General features: G+C 35.9%; 1 protein-coding gene across 1 annotated transcript in view; it reads left to right on the top strand.

Annotated features, from left to right (window-relative positions):
• MAN2A1 (mannosidase alpha class 2A member 1) overlaps positions 1–21,338 on the top strand; it is a 167,646-nt gene that overhangs the window by 68,035 nt on the left and 78,273 nt on the right. Inside the window, exons 6-10 of the mRNA XM_080804167.1 lie at positions 371–544; positions 3,290–3,476; positions 7,968–8,145; positions 14,238–14,440; positions 17,408–17,590. Coding sequence (XP_080660293.1) covers positions 371–544; positions 3,290–3,476; positions 7,968–8,145; positions 14,238–14,440; positions 17,408–17,590 — 925 coding nt within the window. The remainder of the gene's footprint in view (positions 1–370; positions 545–3,289; positions 3,477–7,967; positions 8,146–14,237; positions 14,441–17,407; positions 17,591–21,338) is intronic.

The following is a 21,338-nucleotide window of genomic DNA, read 5'->3' as shown; positions in this document are numbered from 1 at the left end:
GTTCCTGGGTTATCCAACTCAAAGGAAAACAAGACTGTGAGGTCTTAAAAGGCGGAGGGCTAGGTCCTGTTTGTTTCTCTAGCTCCATCAAATGGCAGTAGCTTTCTAATACCTACAAGATGGCAGAGTGCCTCTTTCTGCTCCAGCTGATTAACCTCTAGCGCCATTCCTCTGCTTGGGAAGACATGGTGGTGGCAGGATCCTCCCAACTGGGAGCCCTGCTGGGAGTGTATGCTGAAGGATAATGCTGGGGAGATGCTTTGTCCCCAAACCCAGAATACCGTAGAACTCTGACTGGTCTGAATGTATTGTGACTTCTTTTCATTTCATTAGCAATTAAAAAAATAACACTTATTTTCTTTATCAACAGGAGTGAAACCTCGGTCCGGTTGGTCTATTGATCCTTTTGGACATTCACCAACGATGGCTTATCTCCTCAAACGTGCTGGATTTTCTCACATGCTTATTCAGAGAGTTCATTATGCAATTAAAAAACATTTTGCATTGCATAAAACGCTGGAATTTTTTTGGAGACAGAATTGGGGTATGTGGGGTGTGATGAAAGTGGAAGATCTCCCTTGACCTAAAAGTTCTTTCATAAGGGTTATGGACTCCTGCTGTTACGGGTTTTATTCAGAGTTTCCGTCTTGAGAATGAGGTTGCTTCTGGATACACATTCTTACAATTTTTTTCCCAGTGTATTTGTGTTAAGATTCTCTTAATAAGTGCTGAGGCTATTTATCTGTAGAACATTGTGGATTCTTTTTCATGCCTTAAGGAGGTAAAGAAATGTAAAGAATCAGTCTTTTGCAAGTAATGCTTTTACTTCTGTTTTGAAAAGGACGTGTTTTATCACAAAGTTGAACATGTGTTAGAACTTATGTCCAGTCATTTATTTCACATTCAGCCTGTGTTTTCTCCTTCTGGCTTTCCTGTCTCTGCATCTAGTAAGAATTGCTTTTTAAAACCTTAATCCTGTCCTCCTGGAACAGCCCTCCTATTACCTGTACTGCTTGTTTTCACGCTGTGTTCTGTGGGTACACAGGTATTCCCAAGGTCATACTTCTACAGCTCTCAGCTGTGGGGTGGGGAGGAGACAAGATTTAGGCCTCTTGAGAGGTTTTTGCCTTTCCCAACCCCCATTTAATTCAGAATACTTTATTATTTCTTTTTCTTTACTGAGTTCTTATTATGGGCCATGCATTGTATTGTATGCCTTATACCTGCTCTCTCACTAGATCATTATCCTTTAACTTTGGTTCTCTTATTATCCCTTTTAAATGGTGAAGAAATGGATGCTTAGAGCTGTGAAGCCATTTGCCAAAGTCATGCAGGTAGTAGGTACAAATCCAGCTTTGTATAATTCAGAAGCCCGGGCTTTAAGCCCCTGGCATTCACTGCCATCCTGTTACTGAGATCTCAGTAAGATTTCATCTGCAAAAAGGATTTCGTTGCTAAAACAATGTTCAGAAATCACTGCATTGCATCATACTTGCTTTCCTGTGTAAGTTAGTTCCCCCTGTAAGTGTTTTCAAAAAATCATTTGTAAATCTAGACAGTAACTTTGTTATACATACTGCTGTTTTTTCAGTAAGGGAAGAAATTAACTATATAGTTTTTTATTCTGGGAATTAAAACCTATAGGGAAAACAAGAACTCGTAGGGGGTTATATCCTGTATAGTTTGGTCAAATGCAAAGGAGCATATTAATTTCTTAAGAAAAAGGATTTTTAATGTGAAGAGGCCCTACTTATAGTATTGCCCACATTCAAATTGCCTATAAATATCAATCAGCAAGAAATTACTAAGTACTTTTATGTACTTAACACCATGCTTGGAAGAAATGGAGAAAACTTCTTTGCCTATCAGAAATTACAGTCTTAGTATGATAAAAGACAAGACCAATGGCAGCAGATAAACTGAGATGTGCAAATGAGCTGCCAAATAGTACAGGTGCGGCAAAGGAGTGGGCTGTTTAGTGTGTCTTTGATCTATAGGAGAAGGCAAGAAAAGTTGCCACCCAGGGCCTCTGTGCAGATAGCAAACATTAGTGACCAGCATCTATGATGTCACACTCGAGTGTGATTCAGTGAAGCAACTGACAGCACAGAAATATACAAACTATAATAGCTTTAAAATTTGGAAAAGAGCTGGTAATTACTTTAACTAAATGGAGTATGAGATAGAACTGGAATATTTTAGCACTTACCAGATAGATTTGAACATGTTGCTTCAAAATTATGTTTTGGAACTCATTTGAGCTTCTTTGTGTGTTCTGGTTCTTAATGAAGCAGTTATTTTCATTTTTTCAAACGTGCGTGTTGTCTTTTTTCTTTTTCGTTGTTGTTGTTGTGTCTGTCTTTGTCATAAAAGCAGTACATAACCCACTGCTGAAAAGTAGAAATCCACACTTAAATAAAGGGGGAGTGGTATTTACAGATCAGGAGACTACAAAGGTAACAATTGTTAACGCTTGTTTAAGCCTTCTATCACTGGGTGGTAGGCTTCTGACCTCTCAAGGGCAGTGATAACGATACTCGATGGCATTGAGGATTTACTTAAAGACAGTTCTGCGTCACTAACCAGTGCTCACTTTCTGTATATTTTTTGTTTGCTTTGTTTTTGTTCTTGTTTTTTTGTTTGTTTGTTTTTGGGTTTTAAGAAGTACTTTCACTTGTCCTGTGTTGCTTTCTTGGTGAAAAGTCCCAGTGGCTCTTCATTGGTGAACATCGGGGAGACTGTGAACTCTTCTAGTGGCCCTTTCTTCTTCTCACAACAAGAAATAGATAGGAATTTGCCCGGCATTTCATAAGCCTCCCTACCTTCCTCCTTTCTTCCCTTTATTCTCTTCCTCTCTTCTTCTATCCTTTCCTCTGCAGCCAGTGTCACGGTCTTTCTCAGTGTGTCCCATAACTGCTATGGGGGCAGATGTGGCAAGGAGCTGGCAGCCTATATGGGACACAGGGATGGACACAGCCCATAATTTTGGGTGAGCCAGTGATTAAGTTTTGCTTCTGTTCGGTTTGTATCTTTCCAGGCCAGCAGACGCTGGTCCATGTTGGGTCTCTGCTCAGTTGAGATAGAGGAGATAGAGACTGAGATGTGAGTCTCTTCCTTCAGGCTGGTGGTCGTTAAATGCTGCTGGGGTTTATGTACGAGTAGTAGTCAAGTAGGTTGTGGATTTAGGGTGGAGCTTGCATTATATATGTAGAAAGTACTGGCATTTTGATCAGCTTTGGGAAAACACAATTTATAAATCCAGGTTTTGTCTGTTGGCTCTTTATTTTAGATCTGGGATCTGGCACAGATATTTTTTGCCACATGATGCCCTTCTACAGCTATGACATCCCTCATACGTGCGGACCTGATCCTAAAATATGCTGCCAGTTTGATTTTAAACGGCTTCCCGGAGGCAGATTCGGTTGTCCCTGGGGAGTCCCCCCAGAAACAATACATCTTGGAAATGTCCAAAAGAGGTATGAGAATATGCATTTCATTAAGACAGCCTCTCGAACAAAGCAGCAGCTCTGCTGCTCTTTGCTAAAGGGTTCAGTGGCCAACGTTATCCACGCTCAAGGTAGTTATTCAGCCAGATCTAAAGCAACTTAAAAATGCCAGAGCTTTGACTGTGCCTTTTATGTGTTATAACTTAATGGAAAATGAACAACAGTTGATCAATATACAATGGAGAACCTATAACACTCTGTTATTACCCTCTCCTTTGCTCTCATTATAAAAGCCTTCTGCTGCGTTTCATTGATCTCACATACTTTCGTTGATAATAAAACTTCTGGTCTCTATTGTATACATTAGTAAGAAAAGCAACCCAACTGCAAAAACACGTTTATTGAAATGGAACACATAAAGAGTATAATTATCTGTTCTTTTAATACAATTTCAATAATAGTGGATGCTGCCCAGCTCTGATGAATACACTCTTTCGATCTTTCTCATATTTTTGACTCACAGACCATTTTTAATTAGGAATATTTATACTTAAAGATCTTTTCTTAAATAAAAAAGGAATGAATCATTTTTTAAAGAAGAAAATTACGTTCATGACGGAGGCATCTCATTATACCAAGTTACCTATCCTTCTCATTTGTGTGCTTTTAAAGTTTAATTTCTTCACTTAAAAATTACTGGTGTGTAATGCCTTTAAATAAAACATTGTGTTGCAATATAAACCACTCACCTCTGGCAGAAAGATGATACAGGCTTTTATTTTATTTATTTTTAGATCGATTGTGTTATTTATTATCCACATGAGGAGATTTTTGAGAGTGAGGGGGGAACAATAAACAATTAAACTAGGATGACAGCCATAAATTCTGCAAACCACAAGTTTCATTAACTCTATTTTTAAGACCCTAGAATTTCTGGTTTCCAAAAGCCTACTCTGCCTGGGTTCTTATACATGTTATCCTTAAAAAATTTTCAATAACATGATGATAACGCAAATGTAGGCATATTTTTAAACTACTCATATTGTGTACATTAATTGTATAACAATAATTATGTGCTTTTTTTTTTTTTTTTGCCATATGTAAGTTTGATGGTTTCTGGGAACTCCATATTCATGTCAGTTGCTAAGAAGCAGCCAGGCATTCTACCTTCCATAGGAGGGTTAAAATGGGCAGGGGTGAGGTAGGTCAGTAGTTACCAAGCATGGCTGCCCAACTCACCCAGGGAGCTTTCGAAAAATCTCCAGCCCAACAAGATGAGAATATGGTACTCATATAACCACACCCCAGGTGGTTGCAAAGCACAATGATAAAGCCTTTTAGGTAGAGTAAGATCTTTGCAGTAGGCACTGTCAAGTCTATTTATTTTAAAAATTGCTTTTTAAAAACTGTGTGTGGAAGGAGAAGGTGAATTGAGTCTCTGCCTTGAGTCAGTCCTTTTGGCCATAAAATACTCCATTGTGAGCCTCTCACTGTAGCACACACAAAAGTATCTTAACATGGCAGCCTTCTTGAAGCCATAGATCCCTTCTAGCAAAATCTGACTTTCATAGTTATTTTGAAAAACTGTCCAAGATTAGGGATCAGCCTGGTTTCATTTTATTGGTTCCTACTGCAATGAAGATCAATGAGGAAGAGTGAATAGCATGCTTTCTGGGGTTAGGTTAGTTAGAGGAGAATAATCCAGTATATGATGTGGCAAAAGGTAGAGAGTTGGGCAGCATAAGCTGTTCTGTAGCTCAGGAGGTCAGAAGATAGATGCTTTAGTTGGGAACTCCCAGTGCACCAAAGACCTTGTGAGGCTCCTCCTTTTCTTTCTTGGGTGCCGCTGAGAGTACCTGTTTAAAGTGCATTATTGGGGAAAAAAGCTATTTTGTGTAATCCTTTTTGCTGTGTCCCATCTGACACTTCAGAGATTGCCCCCCAGGAACAGATCTTGTGCTCAGTTACTTCCAGTGAACCTGCAAGTGGTTTCCAGGCACCTGGGGGTATGGAGATGAAAGAGTCTATTTAATACTTATGTAGATTTTTTTAAAAACTTATTATAAGTCTTGAAATCTTAACTCTACTGGTTACTTTACATTCCAGATATCACCTTCCTTTTTACTTTGTGATGAATGGAGATCAAAACCAGGCATTCCAGCCTAGTGACACTTGATTTTTAATACCCTAAAGAAAATGAAATTTAACTATAATTTACAGGTTCCTCTACTTCACAAATAAAGAAATACCATTCTTTATCAAGTTGAGTGTTTGTTCTCATACAGTATATTTTACCTATAATGGTGATTTACATGTCACATGATACAGGATATTCTAGGGAATTTTTTCTTTTTTCTTGGTTCGAGTTAAGTTGACATTTCTAACCTGGTAGAAGTGAAGAGCAGATTGCTGCTACATATCTTCAAATGTGATATTGGTCAATTCATTTGGCATTAGTGTACCATAGATTTTGTGAATATCCACTCTCTACCAGGTACTATAGATTGGTCTCTTGGCTTTACCAGCGTTGACACCTTCTGGCAGGAGCTTGGGAATTAGGACAGATGCTGAATGGAAAAGTCACATTTAATGTTTGTGATTTCTTTCCTCTTATGTGTCTTATGCATATACACACAAGATATGATGTATCTAGTAATAAACCTCGGCATTCACTTAAATGATCACTTATCCTTTTCTATGCTGGTTGCCTAGGGGGAATCTGATGGAATGCTCAGTCACAGTGTACTTATATCCGTGATTTCTATGTTTGGTTTTCTCTCTTACTTATTTTTCTCTTATTTATCTTTCTATTTGATTAATCTCATTAGACATGTGTTTTTTAATTATAAATAATCAAGGTTATTTTTGGTAAGTGTGGAATATTAGTAAATTATTAGCAAAAATTGAGTACTCTACCGAATGCTAATCTCAGAAAACTATGTTATGTCAGAACATTATGGTTATATTTTACTCACCAAGTTATTGAATTTTGCTAATAATTTAATATTGCAAGGCAGTTTCAGAGACCATCAGTATAAAAAGATCATGTGAGATTCTAAGTTTAGTTAAATGTTTTTAATTCTATAAAATACTTCTTTCCATTATTGATGTTCTTTGAGTTTCTTTCATAAGTTTTTATACCATGAATTGGAACTTCTCAATAGCCCTTGACATGAAAATTGGAATACTGGGTAAAAAGCACATTAGTCATCACTAATTTCTTAAGCGTGGCATTACATAGAGAACTACTATAAGTTCATCTGCTTATTTAATTTCATTTTTGTAAGCCATTCCTCTTAAATAGTTTGTATTCCTAGACTTGCTCAAATGCTGCCCCAATTCAGCATTCAGCAGTTCAACTCCAAAGGTTTTCTGCAGAATACTAGAATATGAAATATAAAAGCACATCAGCACATTTAGTATTTAGCTGACCTTTAGACTCATGGGTTAGATCTGTGGGAGGTAGAAATCAAAAAAGCTAATTCAACTTCAAAGCTTTATCTGTTGATCAGCACTGGGAAGGACACTGTGACAGATACCCAGTTTATTGATGGCAGGTGTTAAGTGAGTTGCTTTTCTCCCTTTTGAAGAGGAAATCGGGTTCTGTAATCGGTTTCATTCAAACTATTACTTTTTTTATGTTTAATCAGGCAAGTTTAGATCAAATTAGAGAAAGGGGTCTTAAGTCAAAGCCAACTTCAAAGTTTATATAGGTGAGAACTCCTTATTGTCTCTTGGACTGAATTATTTTAAAACACGGACAGTCTGGGATCCAGTGTCTATGGCCGGGCTTCGGGAGGCTATTGATGGTCCCAATTATTATATGTCAAAGTTGGTATGTGACTTTATTTCTCTAAGGATAATCTATTGGAAACTGCGGGTTTTTCCCTCTGGTAAGAATTTATGAGTATGTTTTTAAAAAGATTTATTTATCCATTTTAGAGAGAGAGAGAGAGAGAGAGAGAGAGAGAAAGCAGGGGGGAGGGGCAGAGGAAGAGAGAGTCCCAAGTTGAGTCTGAGCTGAGTGCAAGACCCAATGCAGGGCTTGATTTCATGACCCTGAGATCATGACCCAAGCTAAAACCGAGAGTCTGGATGCTCAACCAACTGTGCCGCCCAGGCACCCCAGAATCTAGGAATATTTTAAAGACTTTATTTTTATTTATTTGTTTGACAGAGAGCGATCACAAGTAGGCAGAGAGGCAGACAGGGAGAAAGGGGGAAGCAGGCTCCCTGCTGAACAGAGAGCCCAATGCGGGGCTTGATCCCAGGACCCTGAGAACATGACCTGAGCTGAAGACAGAGGCTTAACCCACCGAGCCGACCAGGTGTCCCAGGAATATTTTAAATGGATAATGAAAATTAGTTAAATAGTTTTTTAAAAATCTGCCTTATAAATCATACTAATCTAGAATACAGGAAGAATATACAACAATTTCTTTTAACATAATACACTTTTTAATGAGTTGCCCTGTTGTCCTTTTCTTAATATTATTCTTATTTTACCTTTTTCTTTTGTAGGGCTGAGATGCTTCTAGATCAGTACCGAAAAAAGTCAAAACTCTTCCGTACCACAGTTGTCCTGGCCCCACTAGGAGATGATTTTCGCTACTGTGAACGTACAGAATGGGATCATCAGTATAAGAATTATCAGCTGCTTTTTGATTATATGAATTCTCATCCTGAATATAATGTTAAGGTAATTTGAAAATATTTAATTATGATACTGTATTTGAAGTTGAGCCTTCATTATTAAATGAGGCTAAAACAAAATAACCTTAGTTTCTTTGTCCCATATCCCAATATTTCCTAGTATATGTAGTCCTTATGTAAGAGGGTAGTTCTTAAACAGGAAAATTATCTAGTACTGTAGTTGCATTTCTGAAGTTGTCCCTTGCTCCCATTCCTACAGCATTAAAGAGATGTTACTTTTATGTAATTGTCAATATGCACCTACTAAGTTGTCATCTTTATTTTTCAGTGATGTCCTGTTTTTCTACCAGCATTGAAAGTTTGTTTCTCTGTGACAGTTGCATCCTTGTGATTTAGTAGTGTGACGGGCAGATACAGATGAACATGTCATGAATTTTGCAAATGAATATCTTGTGTCCAGAGAATACACTAGCATTTTTCTTGGTTGAGAAGACTTCCAAAATTAATAATTTGTCTGTAGCTCTTCCTCTTCCCCCACACCCACCCCCCAGGTTGGAAAATTTCGAATGTACTGTAAAGTTATGAAAACAACTAAAGTACCCTTCCCCTGAATCCTGCTTCCCCATATCCATAGTTCAGCTACCACATTGATCAATTCAAGGTCACTTTCTCTTCAGCTGTGGCTCACTGTCCTTTCTCACACTCTCCCGGGGATTATTTTGAGGAAATAGTAGTCATTTAGTTTCATCTGTAACCATTTCACTACTTACAAATGATGAGGACTCTGTTTAAAAATACAATCATAATGCCATTATTATGTCTAAAAAATTAACAATAATTCAGTATTATCATGTATCCAGATAGATTCAGATTTTCCTGATCACATACAGGCAATTTTTTCTTAGCGTATGTTTCATGAGTCAGGATTCAAACAAGAGTCCTATCTTAGACCCTACATGAGAAAATTACCCAATGTGTTTATTATAGTCACATACTAACCTATGAGACAGTAGAATATCTATGGAAATACTATAGAAAAGAAGAGATGTTACTGTTTAGGAAGTTAGAAAGCTGATGATAGGCCACATTTTATGTTGGGATAATTCAAGTTTATTAAGTAAATGTAAATAATATCAAATAGTTAAATAAACTTAAATAAAATGCCAAGTGTATTCGAGATACTTACAACTGAACTTCTGCCAGATTATGAACTCAGTGCATCAGGTCTATGTTTAAATTATCTCTTTAATCTCCTCAAAGATGAAGCTGATACACAAACATTTGCTTAGGGGATGGCATATATAGATGGGGTATTTTATCCCTAAATAATCCCTAAATAATAAATATATCCCTAAATATATCTTCCGAGTGAATGATTTTGAGGTCCACAAAAGGATCTAACACTGATTCTAAAAAATTAATGTCCTGATTTTTGTATTTTACCTATTTTCTTCTTTGCCCAATAGGGCAGTTTTTACCGAGGGTTTTAGAGGGGACGGGGGTGGGGGAATGGGTTGGCCCAGTGATGGGTATTAAGATGGGCACGTATTGCATGGAGCATTGGGTGTTATATGTGAACAATGAATCACGGAACAATACATCAAAAATTAATGACGTACTGTATGGTGACTAACGTAACATAATAAAAAATAATAATAAAGTTACTTTTTGATTATATGAATTACAAGTATCACATACATAGGAGGCATGCACAAACCAGAAGTGTACAGAGAATTTTTCAAGTTTAAAAACCCCCATGTAACCGCCTCCAGCATTTCTGGCATCCCAAAAGAGTCCCTTAGATGTCCTTCAAATCATTGCCGAATCTTACAGAAGTAACCTTATTTTCCCTTTTATCATCGTGAGTAGTAGTATTTCTTTTGAAATGATATAAGAAGGGAATCTTAAGTATGTTACTTTGTGTCCGCCTTTGCTCCACGTAGTGTTTGTGAGATTCATCTGTATTGCATATAGCAGTATATTCAATTTTTTTTAAAGACTTTATTTATTTATTTTAGTGGAGTGGGGAATGCGAGCGGGGGGAGGGACAGATGGAGAGGAAAGAGATTCTCAAGCAGACTTTGCGTGGAGTACAGAGCTCAACATGAAGCTCAGTCTCAGGACCCCATGATCATGACCTGAACCAAGGTCAAGAGTCAGATGCTTAACCAACTGAGCCACCCAGGCACCCCATAATACATTCCTTTTTAATACTATATATTATCTTTATTATCCATTTGATATGTCACGATTTGTCCATTCTATTATTAATGGACATTTGGGTTGTTTCCGGGTTTTGTCTATTACAAATAAAGCCATTTTGAATATTGTGAATGTATTTATATACATGTATGTGAATTTATGTGGGTATAAAATGGGATGGGACTTTTTGGTCATTGAGAATGCACGTGTTCAACTTCAGTAGATTTTTCCAAACAGCATCCCAAAATAGATGCACTAGTCCTTGCGCTGCATGACAATTTCAGTTGCTGTACTTCCTTACTGACATTTTTTATTGTAAGGATTTTTTTTTCATTTTTTTTTTATGATTGATGTGATGGTTTTATTTTATATTTCCATGTTGGTTAATGAGTTGAACATCTTTTCATAAGTTTATTGCTGTTTGTGAATGACTATTTAAAGTTTTTGATGACTTTTCCTTAAATTGGGTTGTCTTTTTGTACCATTTATAGCTCTTATATATTTTGGTTTGAATCTTTCTTCAGATAAAAGTTATGCAAATACTGTCTCCCACTATGTAAGCCTGTTTTTTAATTTCTTTCTTAAAGCTGTCTTTTAATAACCATGAATTCTTTGTTTTAGTTAAATCTAATTTAACAGTATTTTCCTTTATGGTTAGGGCTTGTCATGTTCTGCTTAAGAAATTTTTATTTATACCCCATAGTCATGAAAATACACTTCCTATGAAGCTGTCCTCCAGAAGCTTTATTACTTTACCTTCAACATTTAGGTCTGTAATGTATTGGAATTGATTTTGGAATTGATTTTTTTTGTGCATTGTATGAAGATAGGGATCAAGTTGCATTTTGCCCATATGGATATCTACCACCACTTATTGAAAAGACCAGTTTGCCCACTTTACTGCAGCACCATCTTTGTCATTAATTATGAGTGAAACTATTTCTGTGGATCTTGTGTAGACTCTATTCAATTTGTCTATTTGACTAATCTCATACTGTTTTAATTACTGTGGTTTTAGAATGCATATTAATGTCTGATAGCATTAGTCTTCTAATTTTTTTCCTTCTCAAGATTGCATTGGTTTTCTTTATAGTTCTATATAGGTTTAAGATCAACTTTTAAATTTCTACCCCCCAAAAAAGTTGGAATTTTGGTTGGGATTGCATTGAACCTATAGATCAATTTGAGTGCAGTTAACTTCTTTACAAATATTAGGCCATTCATGAACGTGGTATATTCCACATATAAAAATACAGTTGACTTTTGCATTCTAACCTTGTACCCAGTAACCTTCATGTGTTTCCTTTTTTTACGGAATTTTTGTCACTCACATGTTTGCTGCTTTGATTGCCCTTACATACCTTCAAACAAAAGCTTTTTTTTCTTTCTGTGGTTTATCTAGTTATATCTGTTCTCTGTAGGATGTTTGAAATTATTTCACCCAAGCCAGAAGCTTCAATTTATGATTATTTTCTTTTGATGAAAGGAAAAACAAAAGTAAGCAATTAAATTTAGATGGCTAAAAAATTGACATTGTACTAGTCAAGATGGTTAGTTTGCCATTGGTCATTATTTATTTAACAATTTATGTATTTTTTTCCTCATATGTTGTTCTTATAGAGGAATTTGATTATGTTTAAGAATAAGGTTACATTAAAGGTTTAATTTGTTGCCTTTTAATGTAAAAAACATTTACTTTTTTTGTTATTTGGAATATGTACTTTACTTACCAAGAGACTAGAAATTATATATACAGGAGATATATATATATATATATATATATATATATATACACACACACACACACACATACACACACATATATATATACAGGATTATATAGCAATCCTTTGGGACTGAATCAAGTTTGTGAGAAAACCAACCAGTCCACTTACATAAATTTTGCCCAGGAAATCACCAAGAAGGAACTATTTTCATCTTGACTAATACCAAAAATTAATTAAAATATTTTAAAAGGATATACTTTGTTGTTAATATTGACTCTGTGGCATGCCACAGTTCCCTAAAATCTGAAACTGAAGGGGATTTGTGTTATCCCTTTTTTATATAGATGAGAAAGTGAGGCCCAGAAATTTAGATTGCTGAATATTTTGTTACTTTTATCAGTATACTTCCCTGAGCTTCTCTGTACCCTCTGGGCCTGAAGTTAATGCTGTATTTCTTTGTATTTGTGACCCTCATGGTTGTACACACACATTTAATTCTGCTTTTTAGAATGTGTTAGGCGAATAATAAATAACACTTAATTTTTGAGTTACTTACTATTTGCTATGAACTTTTTTTTTTTTTTTTTTAAGAGAGAAAGGGAGAGCGCATGCTTGGCGGGGTTGGGGGAATGGGCAGAGGGAGAGACTTTTAAGAAGGCTGCATGCCCAATACAGAGCCCCATGTAGGGCTCAATCTTATGACCTTGAGATCATGACTTGAGTTGAAATCAAGAGTCAGATGCTTAACTCACTGAGCCATCCAGGCGCCCCTGCTATTAATTTTTCAAAGTGCTTCACCTTAGTTAACTTTTTAAATTCTCTGAACATTTTCTGATAGGTACTGTAATCATCCCTATTATAGATGAGGAAACTGAGACACAAATAGATTAACTTGCCCACGATACATTGTGTTTGGTGAGGCCCAGACAAGACTAGGTAATACTATTGAAAATTGCTTTTCTGTGATGTAAACATAAGGATTTAGAAATAATCGTCTATTTTGCTGTTATAAAATGTATTGTGTCACAAGTGCATGATGATAACTTAGATTTGTCATACTAATATCAGTTTTGTTTCCAGCTGAAATTTTGCCTTTGCAATAGAAAAGTGATAACTAAAACTCAGAGCATTACTTCCCAGTTGTATTTCTAAGCATTTTACTTAGAACCCTATTAGCTGTAACACAGACACAATATATAACATGCCCAAAACCACATATTAGGTAAGTGGTATAGATGGAATTCAAACCCATACTATCTGGATCCAGGTTCTGTGCTGTTCTTAGCGACTCTTTTAGAGCACTACTCGCTGTTTTTTAATTACACTTAACTATTTTTCTGCCACATTGAATCAAAATAGCTTTCAGTGTGTGTGTGTGTGTGTGTGTGTGTGTGTGTGTGTGTGTGTTTGTGTGTGGTAGGAAACAGCAAAAACAGCATCTTACCGTTCTTCAAAGAAAAAATTCCCTTTTAAATTCTCTGTTTGTCTCTAAAAACACTGCCTTTCAATATCTGTTTACATGGTCTGGTATAATACTTCCTTTTTCCTTTGATTTATGGAATAGCTTGGGCTCATAAAAATGGATTTATGTTCTGGTAATTTAAATCATTAGTCAAAAGACCTTTTCATTTGAGCAGTCAACCTTACAGTTCTTGTCATTCTTTGTATTTTACTTCTATTCAGTGTTACCTGCTGATAGAGAAAGTCCATTTTTTTAATAACCTGCTGTTCTTAAAGTCTCCCTCATGAGACCTCAAACTAGGGGCACGGGGAGGCCAGGGGAGTGTATGTGCATATGACATAGGAAAATACATAACAGTTAACCAAACTGTTATGTAAATGTTTTATTTTTGCTGCTTCCCATCTTTTATTCATCTCTGAGTTACTCTATTCCCTGACCCTTACACAGTTTGAAATTTTGGAGATTTGTAAGGCATTTTCAGACCCACAGATTTGTATATCTAAGTAGTACTTCTAACCTGTTAAGTGTGTAAGTTTTATTTCAGTTTAATTTGGGACCTGAAGCAAGTGAAAGAGTTACTATGTATTTCTCCCCCCTGTACTTGGGTTTTGTACAATCTGAGCTAGATTTTCATCCTAACTTGGAAACACATCTTAAATATTTACTATTAACTTTTCCTTTCAGAGCTAGAAGTAATTTTTAAGGTAGAGAATGAATAATTTAAGTGTCACTTTTCTTTTTAATTAGATACAGTTTGGGACTTTATCAGATTATTTTGATGCACTGGATAAAGAAGATGTAGCCATTAGGAAGAATGGCCAATCCATGTTCCCTGTTCTAAGTGGAGATTTTTTCACTTACGCTGACCGAGACGATCATTACTGGAGTGGCTACTTTACATCCAGACCCTTTTACAAACGAATGGATAGGATACTGGAATCCCATTTAAGGTACAAAATTTACGTTTAGATAGCGACATCAATTATTCACCTCTTTTATGTGATCATAGCCTTTTCATAGAGTTTTGCGTAATATACAACATTTATGCAGTATTAGGATGTTTAATGTAATTGTGAAATTTTAATGCAATCAGAGATATGTCTCCAATGCAGAATCAGATTATTACATGGGTTTTTGCTTTGAAAGGAAAAGCAGTTAATGTGATTAGACTTTCTCCTGTATCTTAGGTTTTACATGTTTCCAATTAATTACCGGTATTGTTTGCACACTGTGATAATATCCAGCGGCATGGTCATGTGTGTCTGCACGTCAGTAATCAGGCAGACTAAATTGTTGGAAATAAGCAAAGGTCACAAAGAACAAAAAGGGTCTCTCCATGGCCAAAATGTGGGCCTCAAAGTACATAATATAAAACCAATATATTTTATATGTGGGAAAACTCCAGAGTCTCCACCTCAGTTCTTATTTATCTGAAACGTATTTCTATAGGTGTGATTCTCTGTTTAGAAGAGCAAAACTTGAAAGAGATGAGAACTGATAGTAGCATAGTGATTGGCTGAGAAAGCACAGCGACAGGGAGAAGGCAAAAAGTCAGCAGAAAACAGCAATGCTCTAAACCAGTGTTGTCCAGTAGAACTTTGAGTCACTGGTCCACAGAACTTTCTGCCGTGGTGGAAAACTTCTGTTTCTGCTTTCTGCACTGTTCAGTATGGTAGCCACTTGCCATGTGTAACTGTTGAGCGCTTGAAATGTGACCAGTGTGGGTGAGGAACTGAACTCTTAATTCCCTTTAATTTTAATTGGCTTAAGTTGTGGCTAGTAGCTATCATAGTGGGTCTTGTTGCTTTGTATTAAAGATGAACCACCCCGCGGATTTCTGGGGCTCTTTCTGTGTGTGTGTAGCCTGGGAGGTTAATCCATTTTCATAAGTTCACTTTCAGCTTAGTTCAGATCATGAATTCATGATGATTAATTTTCATGATGAATCCTAATATTAAAAATAAAAAGTTAGTGTGATATGGTGAGTGCTGTGAAGTGTGTAAGCCTGACGATTCACAGACCTGTACCTCTGGGACAAATAGTACATTATATGTTAATAAAAATAATTAATAAAAAAGATAAAAAAATAAAAAGTCATGTCATACCTACATTCTTCTAAGTACTGGTAGAAACAGTGCATTTTGGGAAGCCTTTTTATAAAGATCATGAATTTCTCCAAGAGTTGTACTTTGGTATAGTAGTATGTTGTTGTTATTGTTGTTTTTAATTTTTATTATTTCTGTGCTATTACCTTTATTTCAAAAGCCTGACCTTTGCCTGTTTTGGGGATATTCACAAATATGCTGGGTGGATACGTGTTGCTGTGTTTATAATAAAATAGTATTTCTGTATTATAGAGATTTATGCATTCTTGGCCAGTAGAATATTAATTATCTATTATGTTATTCTAAATTACTTATGATTAAAAACAGAAAAAGTACTAAGTAATGTAGAGATTCTTTTGGACCACTGCATTTTTTTAAAAGTGTCAACTGTTTTTTAGTGACAAGGAGTTAAAATATTGATTCAATCTTACTTTATTGAACATATTTAAGATGAAGTACTTAGTGCAAGTAATAATATATTTTGAAAATCCTGCTTTAAAATAAAACAATAGAAAACCATATAATAATTATGAATTTCAAAATGTAATCAACTGATTTGAAAATAAGTTTATCGTTTGATAAAAGATATTTCATCTTGATGCTCATTTGTAAAACATTTGGACAGGATAGAAGAGTATAAAGAAGAAAATATTTTTTAAATCCCATGTTTGTATTTTGGGATATCTATGTATATGTACCCTTGCAAAGCCAGGAATATGTGTTTTGGATATAGATGAACATATATATACAGTTTCCTTAATTCACATTTAGTGTTTCTCCTGCCATGAATTTTAGAAGGATTAGAATTTAAAGGCAGAAATTATTTAGTATCCTTTAATTATTTCAAAATTTAAAGGAATTTTTTTAAAATATTTTATTTATTTATTTGACAGACAGAGATCACAAGTAGGCAGAGAGAGAGGAGAAAGCAGGCTCCCTCCTGAGCAGAGGTCCTGATGTGGGGCTCGATCCCAGGACCCTGGGATCATACGTGAGCTGAAGGGAGAGGCTTTAACCCACTGAGCCACCCAGGCACCCCAAGCCATATCTCTTTTTAAAGAACTTCTTTTGAAACTGTCTTGAACCGTACATATCCTCTGATGAAAAAAATAAAGCATGAAAATAATAAGTCCCCATATTCTTGCTCACAAACTACTCTTAAGCCAAAGTATTTTCTTCTTTAAAAAACAAGAAACAACAGCGTATGTTTTATCACATTTCAGTTTATATTGTTCCATTCCCTCTAGTTGTTGAATGTTCTCATTCAGCGTGGAGACTAGCCGTTGTTACTGAGCTGTCAGGCCATCGCTTTCTGACTCTCCTTCGCTGTTAGTCTCCCACTCGTGTGACCATTTCTGCGCCATCTCTCCTTTAATGTACATACGTGAGAGTGAATGGCTTTCTGGTGATGAAGTTCCTGGTACGTGTCCGTGTCGATCTTGGAGAGAAGAAAGGACAGAAACCATTATCCACTTCTTACTGCTGGGTGGAGCTATTTTTTTTCACTATGTTATACATAAGTAAACCTATCTCACTGCCAGTGGCTACTGGCTTTTTTCCAGGACCATCTGGAACAAGGGCCCTTTTATCAATTTAGACATGATGTTCTCTGATGATTGATAATTTATATATATATATTAGATGGATATCTTGATGGTTTTATAGGAATGTTTATTATCAATATCTTTTTTACAAATTGTGCTGAAGTCTTGGATTTTTAAAAAACCACATTTGAAAATGTATCAGTACCACATATTTAAATAGTAAATGTTTGTTTTGAAATAAGAATTAATGACTGTTTTATGCAATTAGGGCTGCTGAAATTCTTTACTATTTCGCCCTGAAACAAGCTCAGAAATACAAGATAAGTAAATTTCTTTCATCATCCCATTACATGACACTGACAGAAGCCAGAAGAAATTTGGGACTGTTTCAACATCATGATGCTATCACAGGAACTGCAAAAGATTGGGTGGTTGTGGATTATGGTACCAGGTAATATAATTATTAAAAAGTGATTATAAAACAATTTTTTTAAAATTTTGGGTCACAGGCTTGTATCTTTGGTGAAGTTGTTAATGTACATCAGACCATATCAATAATGACATCCTTTGTAAGTATTGCTTTAGAAAAACAACATCAATATTCAAAGCATTTTTCAATAAATATATTGACAATGTGCTAGCTGTCCTAACTTTAATATTATTGCAGTGCATTTCTGCAAATGGTGTACTAAAACATTATTATAAAGCTGATTCTGTTTTCTCCCAAGTATAGTGTGGTACCAAGGATTTGGTATCAAATAAATCACAGCTATAATCCAAGGTGATGAAGAGCCACACTTAATTGTATTGCAGTTAAATTTCATCCTATTCCATATCCAGTTGTTCTCAGATACCTCTTTTTTTTTTCCCCCTGAGGGACATTGATAAAAAAGAATCAGCCTGGAGGATAGCCAGGAAGTAGAAGAATCTACAAACCTTGACATATATGGATGATATAAGGAATTGGGATGAGAAGGGTTGGCCTGGGCATTGATATCAAAGCCCTCTTCAACTGTTGGAAGGGCTGTGAGATGAGGAGGGGGAAGGGGAAGCTCTGTTATTTTCACATTGCAGAATTGGAAACAGTGAGTACAGACTTTAGCTCAGAACAGCAGGAGACTTGTAAATAGTGCTTCTCAATAATCAAAAGGCTTACCTTTTGTGATAGTGAGATTTCCATCATTATGCCCTAGTTTGGGTAACCATTCATTAGGATCAGCGTAGAGGAGATTCCTATGTTGGGGAAGGAGTTTTGACTATTTTTTCGTTATGGTTTAGTTATTATTTTTTCCAGATTTTTTCCCTATCAGTAATGGTGTACTTTGATAATACTTTAAAATTGTTAAAATATGCTCTGATTTTCTTATAATAGAGATTTAAAAAGTGAATCTCTCTTTTTTTTGGAAGATTTTATTTGACAAAGAGAGAGAAAGATCACAAATAGGCAGAGAGGCACGCAGAGAGGGGGAAGCAAGCTCCCCGCTGAGAAGAGAGCCTGATGAGGGGCTGAATCCCAAGACCCTGAGATCACGACCTGAGCCGAAGGCAGAGGGTTAACCCTCTGAGCCACCCAGGTGCCCCATAAAGTGAATCCCTTTTTTTAATAAATGCTCCCTCCCATATGTGTAAAGTGTATACAGTACATGAAGTCAACATTATGGATTGATCCATAAAACTGATATCACTGATCATAATAAGTGTTAATTAAAATTTTAGTTACAGTATTTTGACTGCCTCTCTAGATATTTGAAAAATAAATTCTTGAGGTTTCATTAGCTGACTTGAGTCCTTGAAAATATATTCATGGTGGTATCTTGAATATCTTTTCAGTCTTCTTGTGGCAAATGTATTTGGCACCTGTTGAGGTTGAGCTGGGCTTAAAATGGAAAACACTCATTGGCTGATAATGATAATTGGTTTTTCTCCCACAGAAGGCATTTTTTAAAGTAAGGTCAGCTCCTCCATTTTTTCCTTTTCACCTGCCTGTCTTCCTTGGTTTATTGAGAGTTTAAACATGAAGCTTATACTCAGAAAAGAGTTCCTAAGAGGAAATGAAGAAGTCGTTCTCCTACACTGTCCGCTTGCTCTCTCTCTGGCTGCCATATTGAAAGGGGCTTGGGTACAGGTCATTGAGTTTTTGCAACCGAACATTTTCTGTCTCATAACCTTTCCAGAAGGCCTGTCATTAGTTCCTCCATATGTTTGGTTATGCTTTTAGCTTATAAAAACATCACGGTACAAAATTGCATCTTAGAGAAAAAAGACAATAATTCTCAAATTGTACTTGACATTTGCAAATTTGCTTTGCGAGCACTTCACACTTCATTGAAAAGTCATACACAATTATCAAGTCATTAGCATAGACATTTTAAGTAGGAAATTTCAAAACACAAGTTAGAGAGTTATAAACAAAGAGGCAGCTAGCATTGGGTTTTCTCTTGTTCTTAGACTGTTGACTGTTTATTCAGATGTTGGCAGAAGTGTCCCTATGAACAAATGTATGAGTTAAGGATTGCATTTGGCTGCTAGTAATAGCAACTTGAAACTGAATAAATCCTATCCTACTTATTTTTGTGCCATGTGGAAGAAGTCTGCATGTCCCGAGTTCAGGTATAGCAGCTCCACAATGCCAACAGGAGTCCAGACTCTTCTAGCTTTCTCTTTGGCCATCTAAAGGTGATTCTTAGTGCACTGCTCTCAACGGTAGATTGAATGTTTATGTAATTATCACCTGGAGAGCAAGAATACATCATGACTATTTGAAGGTTTATTATCATGGCATGAAAAAATGAATTACACTGGGACAGTGTTTGTGATGGATGTTCAGCATGGCATGAGATCAGTTACAGAAAGATTTAGAATTCTGCCAATTTCTATATTGTAATTAAGGTAGTTAGGAGAAAAAAATGAACAAAGAGTAAATATAAGGGCCCATATGTATAGATCGAACTATTCACTGACAAACATGCTAATATCTGCTTTCAACAGTTGTAATGATAACCGAGTAGAAAACTGCAATTTCTAAGTGATGGTCCTTGAATAGTTCAGTGATAAAAGAATACGGGCATGTTAGGATATTAGAGGCTCTGAGAAATCCCACAATGATGAAATGTTGAAACATTGAAATTTTGCTTTCCCAAGCTGTGGGAAATTTACTGTGTTTAGTCTCATTTTGCTTTAAACAAAACGGCTTTATGCATCCTGAGAAAGCATTTGGGGAATACTGTGCCAGTACTTAGTGCTTATCTTGTTAGAAGACTATGCATGTGCCTTTAGGATACAATCATTGATGTGTGACATTCCCTCAGTTTAAGCAGGATTCTTTTGTGCACTGTAATACATATAAGGTTTTAGCTGGTGGAGAACATGACTTTTGTTTTTCAGCTTCTGACAGACTAATAAAGTTAGCCAAGTAGATAATAAAAATAAACTTAAATCGAGGGGCTTGTTTCTCTAACTGAATTGTATTCATTCATGTTGTCTTTTAGTCTGGTGAAAACACTTATCACCTAGGAAAATATTTGAATAGACTAAGAAACTTAGCTGGATGATGGCCTGAATTTACATGCATAAGACTTTAATACTATGTATGTATAATACATTTGCATAGTTAATTAACTTACCGATTGTGATCACTTATATCTCTGAAAGTAATCTCAATGCTCTGCCAAAAAAAGAAGTTATTTCTCTCTTACACATTTTCTTGTTTTTGCATGACAACAAAAATGTTCTTAACATGTAGATCCAAAATTGCTTCCTATATTGGGGAAAATAATATAATCACTCTATAAATATAATAGATTCAGTGGCTGATTGAAAGCACGTTTAGCCAAGTTTCTCTACAGATTTCTCCAGTGGGTTTACTTGGGGTTACTTGTTCTATAAAGCTTTAAAGAAACAAGATGAAACTTGAAAAAAACTTCAAACGAATTCTTTTCCTATGTGTAGTGCTTCAGCAATAGCTGGTAATATAACAAGATTATGTTCCAGAACTGATCTTGAATAGGTTAATTCATATGTATCTCTTTGGTTTCTCAGACATAAAAATACAATTAGAATACAGTTAACAATTTTATTTTTTTTTTTTTTACAGATTTATGTATTTATTTATTTATTTGTCAGAGAGAGAGAGAGAGCATAAGCAGGGAGAGTAGCAGGCAGAGGGAGAAGCAGGCTGTCTGCTGAGCAGGGAGCCGGAC

Source organism: Martes martes (assembly GCF_963455335.1).
Source record: "Martes martes genome assembly, chromosome: 5".
In the NCBI taxonomy this organism is placed as follows: Eukaryota; Metazoa; Chordata; class Mammalia; order Carnivora; family Mustelidae; genus Martes; species Martes martes.
Note: the sequence above shows the minus strand (reverse complement) of the source record. Positions and strands in the feature narration are given on the sequence as shown.